At 32.9% G+C, this 20,153-nt stretch overlaps 1 protein-coding gene across 9 annotated transcripts in view; it reads left to right on the forward strand.

Moving 5' to 3' along the window:
- MYO6 (myosin VI) overlaps positions 1-20,153 on the forward strand; it is a 169,069-nt gene that overhangs the window by 125,072 nt on the left and 23,844 nt on the right. For all 9 annotated transcript variants that reach the window (XM_077162268.1, XM_077162272.1, XM_077162271.1 and 6 more), the window contains exons 17-25: positions 778-873; positions 1,176-1,349; positions 4,703-4,741; positions 6,484-6,577; positions 9,815-9,945; positions 10,041-10,118; positions 11,881-12,010; positions 13,837-13,927; positions 14,739-14,889. In XM_077162268.1, the coding sequence (XP_077018383.1) occupies positions 778-873; positions 1,176-1,349; positions 4,703-4,741; positions 6,484-6,577; positions 9,815-9,945; positions 10,041-10,118; positions 11,881-12,010; positions 13,837-13,927; positions 14,739-14,889 (984 nt within the window). The remainder of the gene's footprint in view (positions 1-777; positions 874-1,175; positions 1,350-4,702; positions 4,742-6,483; positions 6,578-9,814; positions 9,946-10,040; positions 10,119-11,880; positions 12,011-13,836; positions 13,928-14,738; positions 14,890-20,153) is intronic.

Here is a 20,153-nt window from a genome sequence, read left to right on the forward strand (position 1 = left end):
TTTTTTTTTTTACATGGACAGGCACCTGGAATTGAACCTGGGTCTCCGGCATGGCAGATGAGGACTCTACCTCTCTACCTGCCGAGCCACCGTGGCCTGCCCCCTAGTTTTCTTATTTTTGAATGAGATTGTCTTTCTTAACCTTAGGTTGTTTTGAGAGCTGGTTGTGATCTTGTATGTGAAAGCATTTTGAAAACTTTTAAATGCGAGTATGAGATATTAAAGTTAGATAATGTACCCGTAAAATGATTGTTTCCTTCAAATAGATTCAGGTACATTCTGTAAACATGTTTACATGTATGGTTTAAAACTGTGCGAGATTCTCTGTATCTGATAGCAGGTTTGTCTTTAGAAAATTATTTTCGACCTAGACTCTATGTAGGAATCACCTGATATAAATTGTTTGGGCTTTGGAAAAAGTTTTATAGATGATTCTAATTCAGCAGCTGAGTTGAGAACCATTGCTTTAGAAATAGGCAGTTAGCTCCATAATATGTCCACTGTATTTGCCATGTGCCCCTAAATAGTTTTTTTTTTTAATGTCTAACTCTTTTTTTCCTTCCCAAGAGATCATAGCCACTTGTTTGCTAGATTTTACTGGTACTTTCAGGCATATTAGATGTTTAAAAAGCAGTGTAATTGTGGAAGTATGATAACTTCCTTTATAATTTTGCATCCAAATTTTGGAAGTACTTCAGATCCCAAATGTATTATAAAGGAAAATTATGTAATATATTTTGATATTTTAATACCTGATATGTGTATTTTTTTTTTCAGATTCCCAGGAAATCTAAGCTGGCAGTACATAGAAATATCAGAGATGATGAAGGCTTCATTATCAGGCATTTTGCAGGAGCAGTGTGTTATGAAACCGTGAGTATATCTTTTACCAGGAAAAAAAATACTTTTAATGTTGAAGCCATGCTGTCCAGTGTGGTAGCAACTAACCACTTGGGACTGTTTAAATTTAAATTAATTAAAATTAAGTAAACTTAAAAATTCAGTTCCTCGTTACTTCAAGAGCTCAAAGTAGCCATGTAGGCTGGTGGCCACTGTATTAGACAGCTCAGATATAGAACATTTCTGTCATCACAGAAACTTTTGTCGGACAGCAGTTTGTTAAGGGATACTGTCACAAGATGAGTTGAAGCATTCCTGTTTGATTTGTTTTTCAGATGCAGTTTGTGGAGAAAAATAATGATGCTTTGCATATGTCTCTTGAATCCTTAATATGTGAATCCAGAGATAAGTTTATACGGGGATTATTTGAGTCATCCACAAATAACAACAAAGATACTAAACAGAAAGCAGGAAAACTTAGCTTCATCAGTGTGGGAAACAAGTTTAAGGTATTTGTATTAAATTAAATATTTGATTTTTTTAACTGTATTTAAGAAAAAAAGATATTGTTTTATACCCTAAAATGGATGTTGATGCCTGTCAGAAATTCCATGAGTTTGGTTTAAAAGCAGAGCCTGAAAGGTTGATATTTGAATGTAAAATATCATAAGATAGGCCTAAAAACTGAACATACAGAAATGCTTGTGATTTTCTGAATATGTTCTCTCTTGGTACTTAACATATCTGATTGCTTCTCCTAATGTTCTTGCTTCTGCTTACTGTCCAGTTGACCTTCAAACCTTATCTTTTCCACGTGTTTTCTGTTTCCTTCCTCATTCAGCAGTTTTGTTTTAGCTGGAGTAATCCAGCTCAAGATGGCTAGAGAGGACTAGTTGAGTTCAGAGAGGAAAAGCAGGCACAGCCAGGGGCTCCAGGTAAATGATCGCCTTCATGGACTCCTATTTATAGAGTGGGGCTGCTGTGTTAAAAAGGCCCATCTCAAGTTAATGGTTCGGTTTGTAATTCTTTTTAAGCATGTTTTCTCTCACAGTGGCATTATGGATGTGCATATTGCAGTAAATTTTATTAAAGCTTTTAATAAGTCTGTAAAAGGCAAGTTTTGGGGTATGGCAGACCCTTTAAATAGCTTACTTAACATTAGAGAACATTTGCTTTATTAATCGTTTAAAATCCTTTAGGTCACAATTTTAATGAAGAACTATAATTAATAAAACAAAGAAATAGAATTAATTTCTCTTTCATATGTTTCCACAAGTATTGTTGGATTTACAAAAGAATTTTGCATCTGCTTTTCATTATAGGTACTTTAAATATTTTGAAAATTATGTAATTAGGAATATTTAGGTATCAAAATACTATAATATTAAGGGGTGCCCAGGTGGTTCAGTTTGGTAGAATACTTGCCTTTCATGTGGGAGATCTGGATTCGATTCCTGGACCATGTACCCCTCCCCCCCCAAAAAACAAAAAAAACCCCAAAACTATGATATTAAAAAAAAAAAGAATACTATGATATTAACTGATAGTTAATCCCTTCTGGATTGAAATGGGCTCTATATTTCTAATGATAAAATCAGCTTATAAAAGTTGTTTTGTTTAAATTTAAGCATAAATATAGGAGAAAGCATATAATACATTTTGAATAAAAAGATACTAACTTTTGTTATAATTTTGCTCATTCATTATGAAACTCCAGTTCTCTTGACAAGCAATACTTCTATTTGAATATTCTTAGACTTCCAATAAACATTTGATAACAGGTCAGTTTAAGAATAATATGTTAACCTATATGAAATAAATATTCATTATTTTTCTACTGTGATAATATATTACTAATATTGGTAATATACTTTAAATTTTAGACAATATAAATAAAAGCAAAACACTTCTTCTATAGATTAAATTATTCTTTTATGTTGATGCTTGAAATTTCTTACAATTCTTCACACATAGCAAGATGTATTTTGCCTGTCAAACTGCTGAAAGTACAACTGAGTCACATTATTAATAATAAATTATTTGTTATTTTCATCTGAGCTACTTTGAGATGAAATTTTAATGAATCTTAATTTTAAGTAATTAGTCTTAATTTTAAATATGTAATAGTCATTAAATTAAATTTGAGCTATATAAGGCAATAAAACAAAGCAAAACAAGCTACCTTTAACAGTAATACCTCAGCTATCCAACATCATTAGGGACCAAAAGTTTTCCACAGAAGTGACTTTTTCGGGTTATTTAAACATGACTCTTTTGCTGTCAATGTTTTAGAAAAAGTATTACTTTGGATGGAAATCTTATTATTCTGTCACTTTAAACTTGAATATTTGTTAGCTTTAACAATAAAAATAAAATACAAACGAAGCATGCATTGCTTGAGGCTGTTTACTTTGTGTCTTATGGTCCCTGACTGATGTTCTATGATAATTGACTTTCTTCCCTTTTCTCTAAGCTGCTATTAGTTTATTTTTGTTGTGTCTACTCTCCTGCCTTATTTAATCTCTTTTTTTTTTTAGAAGACACTGTGCTTAGTCTATGGATTAATGAGCATAGACTTTGTGACAATTGTTTTCTTTCTGATTTAGCAGCTTTATTTATTTTCGGTTTTGTGGTAGTTCAGATTGATTAAGATTGTCAGAAGTCTGTCAACCAAATAAGTGGGATGTGGCTATTTGTTTGAATCCAATGACAACTTCACTCCATTTTTACGACTTAACCGTGTGCTCTGGTGTGTGGAATGTACTGTAGTATCATAGATAAGACTGAGCTTTGGTGTCATGCTAGTTTTGGAATCCTGGCTTTGCCATTACTAGCTCCATAATCTTGGTAAATTATTCATCTTTCTGGGACCTCACTGTTTTCTTCTGTAAAATGAAGCTATTAATGCATCCTTAATTAGGATTGTTGTATAAATTAAACATGATAATGCCTGTGAAAAGCTTTGAGCAGAATCTGATTCATAGAAAACATTCAGTAAGGTACATTTATTATTATTAGTTATTAATATTATTAGTAGTAATTCCTATAGCTATAATGGATCCAATATGTTAATTTAACAATTAACATCTTAATTTTTTCTTTTGTAAATAGATCAATAAGCATCTCAGTATAAAATCCAGATAAAAAAATTTTATATAGTTAATCTAATTAGCATAGTAGTAAGCAAATAAGTGATTTTAATGTATTGAGCCAGAGTAAATCATAATCAGATAGTTGATATTAAAAATAGGAAAACATAGTAGTAACTTCTAGTGTTCAAATTTTTATATGAGAAAACTGTTCAAGTTTTTGAAAATAATTGGAATGTGAAATATTTTCCTATTGTTTTAAAATAATAAGGATTTCAGTAGCTAGGGAGGACAACTTTGTTTATGCTAATTGTTCTATAAAACAATCTTAACATATACCATTAGTGTATATTTTAAACATCTTCATTCTTTATGGCATGTGACACAAACTATACCTAGTTTGCCACATATAGTCAAATATTCTAATATCAGTTTTTTATCGAATGCAATCCCAGCATTTTCGTTTAGTCCCTTCATTTCCTTTATACTTTTTCCTTCATTCACCCCTGCAAGTGTGATTGTATGTTTTTCAGCATTGCTAATTTTCAGTCTTTTAATTATACAAGCTCTGTGTAAGTATAATAGGTAGTTGTTCTTGATATAACATTAGCTATTTTGCATGATACTATCTGTTAAAGACTTTGTGTACTTGGGGAAAATAATGTTAAGTTATATGTGGATGTTATTGCATGTTTTTTGAGAGCTGTTATTAACTGATGGCATAGCATTCTTTTGCTTATTGAAATACTAAACTCATTTATTTTCTTGGACAGACACAGTTAAATTTGCTTCTGGATAAGCTTCGAAGTACTGTGAGTACACTTAAAAAAAAGAAAACAAGAGTTTATTTGTTTTAAGGATGCTGTTGAATTATTTTTGGATAATTACTCAAATAAGCACAGTAAACCTGGTATAATTAGAAATGCAATTTAAGCCAAATTTCTTTCATTTAAAAAAATTCAAGTTTTTAAAAGGTTAACATTTTGTTTAAATTTGTTCTAAAGAAAGGTCAAATATATATGTGAAGTCAAATTATTTTATAAATATATAGAGGTCTTATTAAATTAAGTGTCATGTAGTTTTAAGAAGGTGAAAATAATTAGTAATTATGGAGATGGAAAATGTACTTTTTAGGATTAAAAGAGATTAGCATGTAATTCACATTGATTTTATTACTTCAGGAGTAGCACTCTCTAGATATGGCAATATTGATATGGAAAAAAATGGATATAATTTAATGTTTTTATGCCATGTTATAAAGGCAGTATTAATTAGGAGCTTATTGTTTCACCTGATATTTCAGTGATTCACCTTGCCCTTCTAAATATGAAAAATTCACCATAAAAAGAAATGTAATATGTGTGATATATAAATGAAACATGATTCCAAGCTAAGACTTTATTTTTAAACAGATTCGCATAACTTAACTGAGCGTTCTTCCTTTTCAAATAGTCATTTTGAAAAAGCAAATATTTATTCTGTCAGTGATGTTATTGCTTAACTTATTATTTGACTTACTTTTGGAATCAATAAAAAATTCTTTTAAATATCCTCATTGGCTGCAAATATTTATCTCTTAAAGGCACTTTAAAAACCAAGTCTTCTCGCCTTCCATGCAGGAGATCTGGGTTTGTTTCCCAGACCATACACCCCACCCAAAAAATAAAACCTCAAGTCTGATGAAGAGGGTATTTTATCCCACCCAGTCCCCCATGTGGTGCTACTCTAAGTGATGAGATAACTTTTATGATTTTAAACAGGCTCTGATGACATTTCCAAAACTTGTCCTAGAAGCATTTACAATGAGCATATTGTTGAAATAACTGTACAGCTTTGCAAGGTGACCCCTTTAAGAGAAACAGTTATTTAGATTTAGATGACTAGCATGTTAGCTTCAGTACTCAACAGTTTTATTTTGTACATAAACAGTATTCTCTCTGCCTCATCCAAAAGAATCTGATCATTGATTCCAAATTAATGTCTTTGTGCTTTTAATAATAATTGCTTAACAAATACAACTTTAAAAGTGTAATGCTGTAAGTTAGGGACCTACTATATTTTTTTGTAGTAGAATGATAAAAAGGTTTGTTTGTTTTTAAACATATTGATCTAAGTTTCAGAGGCTTAATTTTAATTTTGTTTGCTTCTGTTGTCATGGGACAATTTTCTTATCACAGAAATATAGCATGTATACTCTATATAGAGTAAAATAATAATAATAATAAAATACTTAAATTTAGAATGAAATCACATATTACAAAACATAAAAATAATAACCCTTGAAATATGTTGTTTAAATATGTTTTATAGTAGACAGACTTTTTACAATAGCACAGTTTTTGGCACTTCAATCTTAAAAACATTTTTTTCTAGTATTATTAGCATATAATGAAGAAATTCAATACAGGCTTTAAATTATAAAAGCATACTAATAAAGTTTAAAGCTCTTTAGTGATTATTTTGAAAGTTTTATGTGTTAATATCAATATGCTCTGAAAGTCGCTGGTATTCGTACAAATAGAAAAGTAAGAATGTTGTATATTTGTTCTCCTAGGGAGCAAGCTTCATTCGTTGCATCAAACCTAATTTAAAGATGACAAACCACCAGTTTGAAGGTGCTCAAATTTTGTCTCAACTTCAATGTTCAGGTATTTCTATATTTACAATGTTTCTCAGTAGTCTTAGTTCAAATACAGTTTAATAGGGCCATGGTTTTCAAGTAATTCACAGTTATCTTGATTATTTTTAAGAGCAACGTGTCTCTTAATTATAAGAAAAGCATGGCTGGCAAATTATTTAAGCAATATTGTGGTGTACTTTATTGTGAAATAAAACTATTTAAATCACCGAAATAAAATTTACAAAACTCTAAACTGCAAACCTGGATCCCCCCCTAAGTGAGCTGCCTTCCTGTGGCCTTCTCAGTACAGCAGCAGTTTGTTTCTGACATCCCATACAACTTGAGTTAGGAGGTAGGTTTGGTGTCTTGGATCCACTCAACTGCTTGAAAAATAAACCAGAAGAACACAATGCCTCGTGGTGTTCTGGGGCTGGCTGCCGGCCACTCTTGGTCCTTAGCTTGTCACATGGCATCACACACGGCATCCTCTCCTGGTCTCTCCCTTTTCTTCCAGATTCTGTGGATGTTCAGGTATTTGTTTCCCCTGGCTTTGTTTCTTTCTGTCTGAATTTCACTCTGCTTATAAAGGACTCCAGGATTAAGTCCCATCCTGACTGAAGTGGGCCACACCTTCTTGTTTGAAGTAATCTCATCAAAAGGTCCCACTTACAATGAGTTCACACCCACAGAATGAATTAAATTTAAGAACATGTTTTGGTGGAGTACATACCACTACAACAAGGATGCCTACCTTTACTACTGCTGTTTAGCATTATACTGGAATTCTAGTTGAGCAGTCTCGCAAGAAAAATAAATGGAAGGCACCCAAATAGGAAAGGAAGAAGTAGAACTGTCCCTATTCACAGATAACATGATCTTATATATAGAAAATCCCAAAGAAACCACAAGGAAGTCACTAAAGCTAATGAACGAATTCAGCAGAGATGGAGGTTAAAAGACTAATGTGCAGAAATCAGGTGATTTTCGGATTTTTAACATGCAGAAATCTGAAAAGGAACTTAAGAAAATAAGTATTTACAATAACATCTAAAAGAAGAAAATACTTAAGAATAAATTTAACCCAAGGAGGTGAAAGACTTGTGCACTGAAAATGACAAAGCATTTTTGCTGAGAGAAATTAAAAATACTCAAATTAATAGAAAACTATCCCATGTTCATAGATTTGAACTTGTACACTGAAAACGACAAAGCATTTTTTGCTGAGAGAAATTAAAAATACCGAAATTAATAGAAAGATATCCCATGTTCATAGATTTGAAAACTGATATTAACATGTCAGCACTACACAAAGCATTCCCAGTCAAAATTCCGTCAGACTTTGTTGCAAAATTCCATCAGAAATGGAAAAGTCAGTTCTCAAATTCATGTGGAATTGCAGGGGGTCCCAGAGAGCCAAAACGATCTTGAAAAAGAAGAACCCAATTGGAGGACGAACACTTCCTGATATCAGATCTTACTACAGTGCTACAGTAATTGAAATAGTGTGGTGCTGGCATAAAGACAGACACATAAACAAATGAAATAGAAGAGTCCAGATATAAACCCATACATCTGTGTCCAACTGATATTTTTCAATTGTGATGGAATGAATGTATTTTGCATATAGAAAGAACATGTCTTTTTGGGGTCCAGATGGTGATGTGTAGTGGTGTGAAACTGTATGTGCCCCAGTAAAACATGTTCTTAAATTCAATTTATTCCTATGGGTGTGAACCCATTGTAAGTAGGACCTTTTGATGAGGTTACTTCAGTTAGGAAGGCATGACTCACTTCAATCAAGATGAGTCTTAATTCTACTGCTAGAGTACTTGATAAGCAAAGTGAAATTCAGAGGAAAAAAAGCCACCAGAAACAAATAGCTGAACATCAATGAAACCCAGAAAAGAAGAGAGAGACTAGGAGATGCTGCCATGTGCCATACCATGTGTTAAACTAAGGACCAAGAATTGCTGGCAGCCAGCCCCCAAAAGCCTCAGATTTTGAGAAGAAAGCATTGCCTTGATAGGACACCTCGGATTTAGACTTTTTCCCAGCCTCAAACCATGAGAGAATAAATTCCCATTGTTTAAGCTGAACCATGCATTGGTATTTGCTTGAGCAGCCAAGGAAACTAAAATACTTGTCTTTTTCCTATTTTTAAAAATTAATACATCATATTCTGTCATATGTTTGTAATATAATTGATTGATCCCTTATTAGTTGATAATTGTTATTTCTCTTTTTTCTGAGGCAAACAATGATCCTATGAACATGTCTGTACACATGTCTTAGTCCATAGGTGTGATAAATTGTAGAATAGATTCATAGAAATTGAAAGTACTGAATCAAAGAAATAAATATTTCTAAATTTTCATCCGAAAGGGTTACATCAGTTTATTCTCCCAACAAGAATGTTTGAGTGTATTTTCCTACACCACCGTTAACTCTGTGTACTATTGGTGTATACCTTTGCCAATCTAATATATTAAATTGCAGTCTGATTACCTAGAAAGGCCATCTTTCCTATGCACTTACTTTAAAATAAAAATTTTATTGAATAATCTTATTTTCCCCTATTGATTTGGATATTCCCAGGGACTGAAAGCCAGGTGATTATATAAAAAAAAGTCCTGGCATTGCTATCATTATGTAACTATTGAGTCTTTTCCTGCCTACATTACACTTTTCCTGACCTGAAAAGCTCATATTGACTCAAGGCTAAAATTAAGCATTTATTATAGTTATACTGAAAACAGACTTTCATCCCAATAGACTTCAATTTCTTTGAAATGTGAGTGAAATTAAGTCTATAATTCCTTTTGCTTTAGTAAGTACTAGTTAGAAGGTGAGAATGTGTCTAACTATTTCTTGGAGACTCCACAAGGAATCTTGTTTTAAAATCAACCTCAGGACTTCAGAAGTACCCAGTGCAGGCCTTTGCCTTATATACTGTGTTTGTGATAAAGCCTTTTAATAGAAAAAAAAGATGCAAACCTTATTTGAACTTTCTAGAGATCAGTTTGTCACTAAAAACTGGTTATTCAAGCTGTTTCTGGATGAAATTCAGCCAAAATAGTTTTAAGAGGTAGATAAGTTAGGATATGTTAAGTGGAAATATATTTCCCATGCAATATTTCATTGCTGATAATTCTTATAAATTGACCCTTTGTATATATTAATATGTAAAATTGTTAGATCATTCACAAGTTACTTTTGTACTTTAGTACAGTAATTGGCAATGATTTGTGTTTGTTTATGAATCTAGGTATGGTGTCTGTTTTGGACTTGATGCAGGGTGGTTTTCCATCTCGAGCTTCATTTCATGAACTCTACAACATGTATAAAAAGTACATGCCAGATAAACTTGCAAGATTGGATCCAAGACTATTTTGTAAGGTACGTGGCCACCCATATTAAAATTTCCTATCTCTAAATTACCTTTCTTATTAATTACTAGTTGGCATCTAACTTGTTAATTTTCTGTTTTGCAGGCTCTTTTTAAAGCTTTGGGCTTAAATGAAGTTGACTACAAGTTTGGGTTAACAAAAGTATTTTTTAGACCTGGCAAGGTAAACATAGTTTTATTTTAAATTTCAACATCATAAACATGGGTAGTTGGGAGTCAGTGAATATTTTTAGTATTTAGTGATGTGTATGTATTATGGTCAGTCACTAACTGCATGTGTGTGTACACACACACACAATTTCCTACTTGTGAGAAGTTTGCAATGTGTCAGTCTTTATATAGTTTTTAAAAATTTATTCAATTTTCTAAGTGTTGAAATCAGAGCATTGTTTGAATTTTTTACATAAATAAAGGTTAATCAAAAAATACTTCAGTTTTATACATGTTGAAAGCTTTTCTAAAACATTCCATTTTCCATGATTCATGATTTCACAGTACTTTAGAGTCTACATTATGAAAACAAGTTCTACTAGAGTTTAGTAGATGTATAGGGTTTAGTGAATTAGATTGGTGTTTATACTGACTTCTGTCCAACCCTAGAATGAATAAATGTATAAATACTTGTGTATGATACCTAATTTTGGGGGGCTAACCTATAGTCCTATTGCTTTAGAATTTATAGATTCTTGTACTAAGTTACAAGAGCGAGTTATAGAGTACTTCATAACTAAATATATACAGAAAGGAAATACTGAAATGCTATTCATAACCTATTAGTATTGTTCACATTTCCCAACTTTTTAATGTGGGTTGAATATCATAATTTTAAATACAATTGTTACTATATTTAAATAGCCAACCATTTTTTTTTTGGTTTAACAAAATTATTAATAAATATATTTACTGTTTTGAAGGCTAAATTAGTTATAACAAATAAATCTGATTTCACATTTTGGGGCATAACTTGAAATGTATGCATGTGTTACCAATGTCTGTACTTCCCTTTGAATATTTTTATTGCAGAAGGACTGTATCATTTCTCTAAAAGAAAAAAATTGAGACAAAGAATATACCACAGTCAACTTAGCTGTAATTATATATATTTATCATAAACTCAACATTTCTCTTATTTTACAGCTACAATGATTCTTTAAGAATTAATAGCCTGATAGAGAAAGCAGTTGGTTTTGCATGCCTCCAGAAAAATTCATCAATCAGCAGGATATGTTGAAAGCCTCAGGCAAAGATCCAAAGACCTTTAATCTCATTGTTATCTTTCATTTAATTTTCACCCATATAGAAGCCATTATATTGATAAATAAGTATATGACATCCTTAATATTAGTGAGAGATTTGGTAAAGGATTGAAATCATTATTGAATTTCGTGTTAAATTGTGGAAATAACACATTTTATTCATTGACAACCTAGTAGATGTCTTATATTATTTGTCTCTTAGTAGCTGTTTCTTCTCTGTGACCAAAGTGAAGATGGGGTATGAGAGAAAGACAATAGTTTTGATGCCACCTGATATTATGTAATTGACCTTCACTTAGCAGGAGCTATATAGGGAGAATATTTGAGAATGTGGGCAAGCCAAATTCAAAGCTATTTTAGCCTATTTTCATTCTTTCCTCATTAAGCCTTTTTGCCAACTATCTGTAATTAACTCATTTATGATTTTTTTCCTGACAACCTTTGTTATTGAATCTGCTAGTTAGGAATAGATAGCTGCCATTTCCCCTCCCAAAGAAGACCCTGAAGGAAACGAAGAGACAGTAAAATGTAGCCAAGTGTGTTTGGATATGTGTTTTGACATGTAACCATTCCAGAAAGTTAGATTGTGGATTCATGTTCTATTTACTCTGTGTCTGAATATGCTTAAACACAGTCATATTTATTGATATTGATATTTTTACTTCCTAGTTTGCAGAATTTGATCAGATTATGAAGTCTGACCCTGACCACTTGGCAGAATTGGTAAAAAGAGTCAATCATTGGCTTATCTGCAGTCGCTGGAAGAAAGTTCAGTGGTGCTCCCTCTCGGTCATCAAATGTAGGTGTTTCCTTTTAACACTAAAAGCTGTTGTTATCTTGGAAATGAGTTGGTTTGTGGCATGTTATAAAGCTGTCTTGGTGGCGAATGCCTTTCAGCAGGGACTGTTTCTTGTTCATGTGTTACCCTGGCTCCTTCAGGCAATGCCTCATATGCAGAATGTGGTAGATTAGTATTTGTAGATTTACTTCCCCTCCCTCCTACATTTCCTCCCTTCCTCTCTCCCTCCCTCGCCCTTCCCCTACTCATTTTCTTTATCTGAATGGGTTATCGGAGCATTACTTTCCTCATGTCCCAGACAAAACAGAATTCACTACCTTGATTCTTTTCTCTCCTTTTTCCTCTACCATCCCCAAGACTTTTTTCTTTCTACTTTTGTGGCATTGCTATTAATACACAAGTCCTTTAGTGTCCAAAATTTCAAGATTGTAATTGTCTCTCCTGTTGTATCTCTGAAATCCTGTCAGTCACCAAATCCTGTGAAATCTTCCTGTGAATATTGTTCACTCTTTCATCTTTATTGCCAGTGCCTCAGAAGAGCCTCTTATCCTCACTTGCATCATAATTTCAGTACTTTCCAAACTGGCTTCCCTGGTTATGGTTTATCTTCCCAGAGTTTTATGTCTCTAAACTAAAAGCCTTTTATGGCTCTCCTTTTGTAGAGGGCAAAGTCTAAATTTTTAGAATGTGTTTCAGGACATTGTAAAATAGGGTTTCAACTTATCCATTCTGCCTCTTCTGTCACTCCCCTTTCAGACCTTCTTCTCTGACTCACTGGATAGAGCTGCTTTTGTATTTCTACTAGGTCATGGCAATTTCTTACGTCCGACTCAAAACAAGGGTGATGGCAAAATGCTTATGGGTACCTGAGAGTCTATGGCAAACTGTAATTGTTAAGAGCTGTATGGAAATCAGTGACTTGGTTACAATTATAATTGTCCCCCATATTTACCACAGCACCCAGAACAGGGCTAAGCACATGAAAAGGATTCAGTAACTAGTTCCTTATTAATAGAAAAACGAAATTCTTTGACCTATGAAAAGAAGTCATGCAGGCAAAGATGATTATTGAAGTCTTTTGTTAGGCCATTGTGAATTTTGATAAAAAGAAAATTATAACGATAGATAAAGGAAGCTCTTTTTTCTCCATCACTTTCCATGTAAAATATAAACATATCTGACATTATAGTTCACTACTGTCAGATTTGTTCAATGCTTTCAGCTATGTTCATTGCATTATAATGGAATGCATATTATATTAAAATAGTGTGCTCTGTTTTGTCCATTTGTGGACTGTGTTGGGCAGTGGTACTAAAGTCAATAATCATCCAGGGATCTTTGTAGGGTGTTAATAGAGAAGCTCTGAAAAAAATCTTCGAGATCAGATTAGTCTAGGACTTCTGGGTAACAGAAGTTAAAGAGATCCTTTCACTGTAGGATCCTCAAAGGCCTTACTTAATATGTTCATTATGAATCTTCAAGAAGAGGTATAGTAAGCTTAAGATTTTCCTAATTTTTTGACAAGTGAATCCTATTTTTAAGACACAGCTTTTAACATTTCAAGGAACAATATTGTCCAGGACAGTTTGGAAAACAGTAGTGTGTTATGTATAATAAGGAAATAATGTATTTTAAATTATTTTTTACTAATATAAGGAATTAAAGAAAAGTTTAATTTCTTGATTTTAATGTTTGGCATAACAGGTTCATCAAGATTTATATTTCTTGAGTATTGCTTTGTGAAAATGACTGCTTTTTAAATAAAGACATTGAGGGTCTAATTTATACTGCCTAATTTTCTATTATTTTATTTTACTTTTACATAGTAAAAAACAAAATAAAATATCGAGCTGAAGCCTGCATTAAAATGCAAAAAACTATTCGAATGTGGCTTTGCAAAAGGAGACACAAACCTCGGTAAGATGAATAGTGCCTAAAGAACCCTACAAACCTAATTACCCTAATATAATGGCTACAAATTCATAGTGAAGAGCAATTTGGATACTTAAGAGGTTTTTCCTTTTTTCATGCCCTTTGTAAAAATACATTAGTCTTTTATTTGTAATATTTATTTGTAATTAGTCTGATCATTACTTTCCTTGTTCTACAAAAGGATTTGAAGCTTTACAAAATGTAAATGCTATAAAAGTTGAAATACTTTGAAAGAAGCTCTTTTATTCTCGTTATTTAGTAACTTGAGTTTCTTGATAATGTGAAATTGATATTGTTAAAAACTGAAATGTTATTGCTGAAATATTGACACATATACTCATTGTCTAATATTTTGATCATATTCCTCAAGGTTCTCTGTAGGAATTATATTATCTCACTATAAATTTAGTCTTTATTTTCTATTTGAATCTTTCAGTATTTAGTTTGGACATTTTTTAACTTGGAGATTTGAATAGCTATTATTAAAACCTTTTCAAAAAGATATAAAACCTTTTCAAAAATATTAGGTAACTTTTAAATTATTATATAATTTGAATTCTCAGTTTTTTCATTCCAGAAAAGGAGGCTTAAATCCCATTCACAATCATTGATGTCATTTACACTTATATTTTATTATTTCTTTTTTACCCTCAACAAATATTCTGAAAAAGAAAATATTGAATATCAAGAATAGAAGTGAAATTTTAGTACTGTTTGTTTAACACTTTATTAATGAAAAATCTACCTAGAGCATTGAATGGCAAAACTATACTCTGATTAAGTATTATCTTTACAGCATTGATGGCTTGGTTAAGGTTGGCACACTGAAAAAACGACTTGATAAATTTAATGAAGTAGTAAATGCATTGAAAGATGGAAAGCCAGAGGTGAATAAACAGGTCAAGAATCTTGAAATTTCTATTGATGCTTTGATGGCCAAGATTAAGGTATGTAATTTTACCCAATGACATTGCCTGTAATTGTTATGTTATTTGATGCCTTTATTGAGAATATAAAGAAAAATGCTGTTATATTTTAAAGACACAAAATGTTAACATATGAAAATGCTCTTCATAATACCCTTTCTATATATGAAATTTTTTTTAGTAAAAGGAAAAAGAAGACAATGTGTAATGAGATTTCATTTATTGGTAGGAAAAATTCTTTTTTCCCAAAATGAGAGCTAAAATACACTCTGTTGGTAAGCGTTTGCACAATCATGATTGAGAAAGGATTAAGCAAATATTTTAATTTGTTTTGTGCTTTTCTACTTATAGAAGCTAATTTTTAAATCACAAAATAGTGTAATATTGAAAATTTGAAGAAAACCTAAAACCCTTAATCTCCCTATGCTACCAAGCTCAGTAATTACACTGTTGTATTTTCCCCTTCCAGTCTTATTTTATATACATGCATTTTGACATTGTTCTTATCATAATGAACATTTAGTTTTATATAACATTATGTTATATGCCTTGTCCATGAAATTACATCATCTTCATATAGGCTATATAGCATAATTTAACTTAACTGTTATGAAAAAAGTAGCAATTACTCTCTTCCACCCAATTTTATAGGGAAAAACAGGGCCTCTTTTTTTGCTTTACTTCTCATTTATTTAACCACTAGTGAGGCTGAACATTTTTTCTTTACCTTATTGCTCATCTGTTTATTTGTATTTTTTCCTCAGTTATATTTTAGGGTCTTACTGTTTTACTCATCTAGTTTCATAAGCTTTTTGTATAATAAAGATGTTAACCCTTGGTCACTGGGCCATTATCTTTGAAGTTATGTGGGATATAATAAATACATTAAAGTTGTCTTTTATCATTTTTTTCTGCAAATATTTTATATAGACTGTGATAAGAATTTGGAGGTAAAAAGGAGAAAGAAGACCAGGAAGAGAATGAAAATGCTATAGATGAACTTACCTGATTTTGCAAATCTGTCAAGGGCCTCCTGTTTATATGATAGAGTTGTCAATTAAAAACAACCACCCATTGTTTTTATTTCCTCCTCATATTGCTCATTACTGGTGTATAGAAACACTACTGATTTTTGGGTGTTGATCTTGTACCCTGCCACTTTGGTGTACTCATTTATTAGCTCTAGTAGCTTTGCTGTAGATTTTTTGGGATTTTTGACCTGTAGTATCATATCATCTGCAAACAGTGAGAGTTTTATTTCTTCCTTTCCAATTCTGATGCCTTGTATTTCTTTTTCTTGTGTAATTGCTCTGGCTAGAACTTCCAAAACAATGTTGAATAATAATGGTGATAGTGGACATCCTTGTGTTGTTCCTGATCTTAGGGGGAAAGTTTTCAGTTTTTCCCCATTGAGGATGATATTAGCTGTGGGCTTTTCATATAGTTCCTTTATCATGTTGAGGAAGTTCCCTTCTATTCTATCCTTTGAAGTGTTTTCAACAAGAAAGGATGTTGAATTTTGTCAAATGCCTTTTCTGCATCAATTGAGATGATCATATGGTTTTTCTGCTTTGATTTGTTGATATGGTGCATTACATTAATTGATTTTCTTATGTTGAACCATTCTTGCATACTGTTCTAGTTTGCTAGCTGCTGGAATGCAATATACCAGAAATGGAATGGCTTTTAAAAGGGGGAATTTAATGAGTTGCTAGTTTGCAGTTCTAAGGGTAAGAAAATGTCCCAATTAAAACAAGTCTATAGAAATGTCCAATCTAAGGCATCCAGGAAAAGATACCTTGGTTCAAGAAGGCTGATGAAGTTCAGAGTTTCTCTCTCAAATGAGAAGGCACATGGTGAACATAGTCAGGGCTTCTCTCTCAGCTGGAAGGGCACATGGTGAACATGGTGTCATCTGCTAGCTTTCTCTTCTGGCTTCTGGTTTATGAAGCTCCCTGGAAGCATTTTCCTTCTTCATCTCCAAAGGTCTCTAGCTGGTGGACTCTCTGTTTCATGGTGCTGCAGCATTCTCTGCTTCCTCTGAATTTCTTTCTCCAAAATGTTTTCTCTTTTACAGGACTCTGGTAAACCAATCAAGACCCACCCAAATGGGTGGAGACATGTTGTCACCTAATCCAGTTTAACAACCACTCTTGACTAAATCACATCATCCAGGGAGACGATCCAATCACAGTTTCAAACATATAGTATTGAACAAAGATTATTCTACCTTTATGAAATGGGATTTTGGTTAAAACATGGATTTTCTAGGGGGCATACTTCCTTTCAAACCAGCACACATACCTGGGATGAACTCTACTTTGTTGTGGTGTATAATTCTTTTAGTGTGCTGCTGGATCTGATTTGCAAGAATTTTATTGAGGATTTTTAAATCTATATTCATTAGAGAGATTGGTCTGTAATTTTCTTTTCTTGTAATATCTTTGTCTAGAATTGTTATGAGGGTAATGTTGGCTTCATAGAATGAGTTAGGTAGCTGTTCCAGTTTGCTAGCTGCCAGAATGCAATGTACCAGAAACAGAATGGCTTTTAAAAAGGGGGATTTAATACATTGATAGTTTACAGTTCTAAGGCTGAGAAAATGTCTCAGTTAAAACAAGTCTATAGAAATGTCCAGTTTAAGGCATGTGGGGAAACATACCATGGTTCTAGAAGGCCAATGATGTTCAACATTTCTCTCTCAGCTGGAAGGGCACATGGCGAACATGGTGGCATCTGCTGGCTTTCTCATGACTCTACCAAAGGGACTGTCTCCAAAATGTTTCCTCTTTTAAAGGATTCCAGTAAGCAGCTCAACTTTCAGTGGGTGGAGACACACCTCCATGGAAACAATCAAAATGCTCCCACCCAGCAATATTGAATGAAGATTAAAGGATGTGGCTTTTCTGGGTTCCACCACAGATTCAAACTAGCACAGTAACCTTCTCTCCTCTTCAGTTTTTTTGAAGAGCTTCAGCAGGATTGGTACTAATTCTTTCTTGAATGTTTGGTAGCATTCACATGTGAAGCCGTATGGTCCTAGTCTTTTCTTTTTGGGGAGCTTCTTAATGACTAATTCAATTTATTTACTTGTGATTGGTTTCTTGGGGTCATCTATTTCTTCTTGAGTGAATGTTGGTTGTTCAGGCCTTTCTAGGAAGTTGTCCATTTCATCTGCATTGTCTAGTTTATTAGCATAAAGTTGTTCATAGTATCCTCTTAATACCTCCTTTATTTCTGTGGGGTCAGCAGTTATGTCTCCTCTTCCATTTCTGATTTTATTTATGTACATCCTCTGTCTTCTTCTTTTTGTCAACCTCACCAAGGGTCCATCAATCTTACTGATTTTCTCATAGAACCAACTTCTGGTTTTGCTGATTTTTCTCGATTGTTGCATGTTCTCAATTTCATTTATTTCTGCTCTAATCTTCATTATTTCTTTCCTTCTTTCCTTTTTTGGGGATTAGTTTGCTGTTTTTCCTTTAGTTCTTACAGTTAATTCCTTGATTTTTGCTCTTTCTTCTTCTTTGATAATGGCATTTAGGGCAATAAATTTCCTTCTTAGCTGTATCCCATAAATTTTGGATTTGCTGCATCCCATAAATTTTGATATGTTGTGTTTTCATTTTCATTTGTCTCGAGATATTTACTGATTTCTCTTGTAATTTCTTCCTTGACCCATTGGTTGTTTAAGAGTGTGTTGTTGAGCCTCCACATATTTGTGAATTTTCTGGCACTCTGCCTAATATTGATTTCCAACTTCATTCCTTTATGATCTGAGATAGTGTTTTGTATGATTTTAATCTTCTTAAATTTATCGAGACTTGCTTTGTGACCCAGCATATGGTCTATCTTTGAGAATGATCCATGAGCACTTGAGAAAGAAGTGTATCCTGCTGTTGTGGGGTGTAATGTTCTATAAATGTCTGTTAAGTCTAGCTCATTTATTGTATTATTCAAATTCTCTGTTTCTTTATTGATCTTCTGTTTAGATGTTCTGTCCATTGATGAGAGTGGGGAATCAAAGTCTCCAAATATTATGGTAGATGTGTCTATTTCTCTTTTCAGTGTTTGCCTCATGTATTTTGGAGCATTCTGTCTCAGTGCATAAATATTTATGATTGTCATGTCTTCTTGTTGAATTGTTCCTTTTATTAATACATTGTGTCCTTCTTTGTCTCTTTTAACTGTTTTACATTTGAAGTCTAATTTGTTGGATATTAGTATAGCTATTCCTGCTCTTTTCTGATTGTTATTTGTATGAAATACCTTTTCCCAACCTTTCACTTTCAACCTATGTTTATCCTTGGGTCTAAGACGTGTTTCCTATAGGCAGCATATAGTGGGTCCTGTCTTTTAATCCATTTTGCCAGTCTGTGTCTTTTAATTGGGGAGTTTAATCCGTTAGCATTTAGTGTTATTACTGTAAGGGCAGTACTTTCTTCTCCCATTTTGCCTTTTGGATTTTATACATCATATCTAATTTTTCTTCTTTTTACCTTTACTGATAGTCTTCATTTCTATACTCTTCTCCACACCTCTCTCTCCAGTCTTTTCCTGTCTGTCTCTAGTCCTCCCTTTACTAATCCTTGCAGAACTGGTCTCTTGGTCACAAATTATCTCAGTGACTTTTTGTCTGAAAATGTTTTAATTTCCCCCTCAATTTTGAAGGACAATTTTGCTGGATATAGAATTCTTGGTTGGCAGTTTTTCTCATTTAGTAATTTAAATATATCATCCCACTGTCCTCTTGCCTCCATGGTTTCTGCTTAGAAATCTATACATAGTCTTATTGGGCTTCCCTTGTATGTGATGGGTTGCTTTTCTCTTGCTGCTTTCAAGATTCTCTCTTTCTCTTTGACATCTGACATTCTGATTAGTAAATGTCTTGGAGTACATCTGTTTGGATCTATTCTGTTTGTGGTATGCTGCACTTCTTGGATCTATAATTTTAAGTTGTTCATAAGAGTTGGGAAATTTTCAGTGATAATATCCTCAATTAGTTTTTCTCCTCCTTTTCCCTCTCTTCTCCTTCTGGGACACCTACAACATGTATATTTGTGTGCCTTATGTTGTCATTCAGTTCCCTGAGTCCCTGCTCATATTTTTCATTCTTTTCCCTATATTTTCTTTTGCTTGTTGGATTTCAGATGTCCCACCCTCCAGTTCACTAGTCCTATCTTCTGCCTCTTGAAATATGACATTGTAGGTTTCCATTGTTTTTTTTCATCTCTTCTGCTGTGCCTTTCATTCCCATAAGTTCTCTGATTTATTTTTCAGACTTA

The sequence above is a fragment of the Tamandua tetradactyla genome, chromosome 5, assembly GCF_023851605.1.
Source record: "Tamandua tetradactyla isolate mTamTet1 chromosome 5, mTamTet1.pri, whole genome shotgun sequence".
Lineage (NCBI taxonomy): Eukaryota > Metazoa > Chordata > Mammalia > Pilosa > Myrmecophagidae > Tamandua > Tamandua tetradactyla.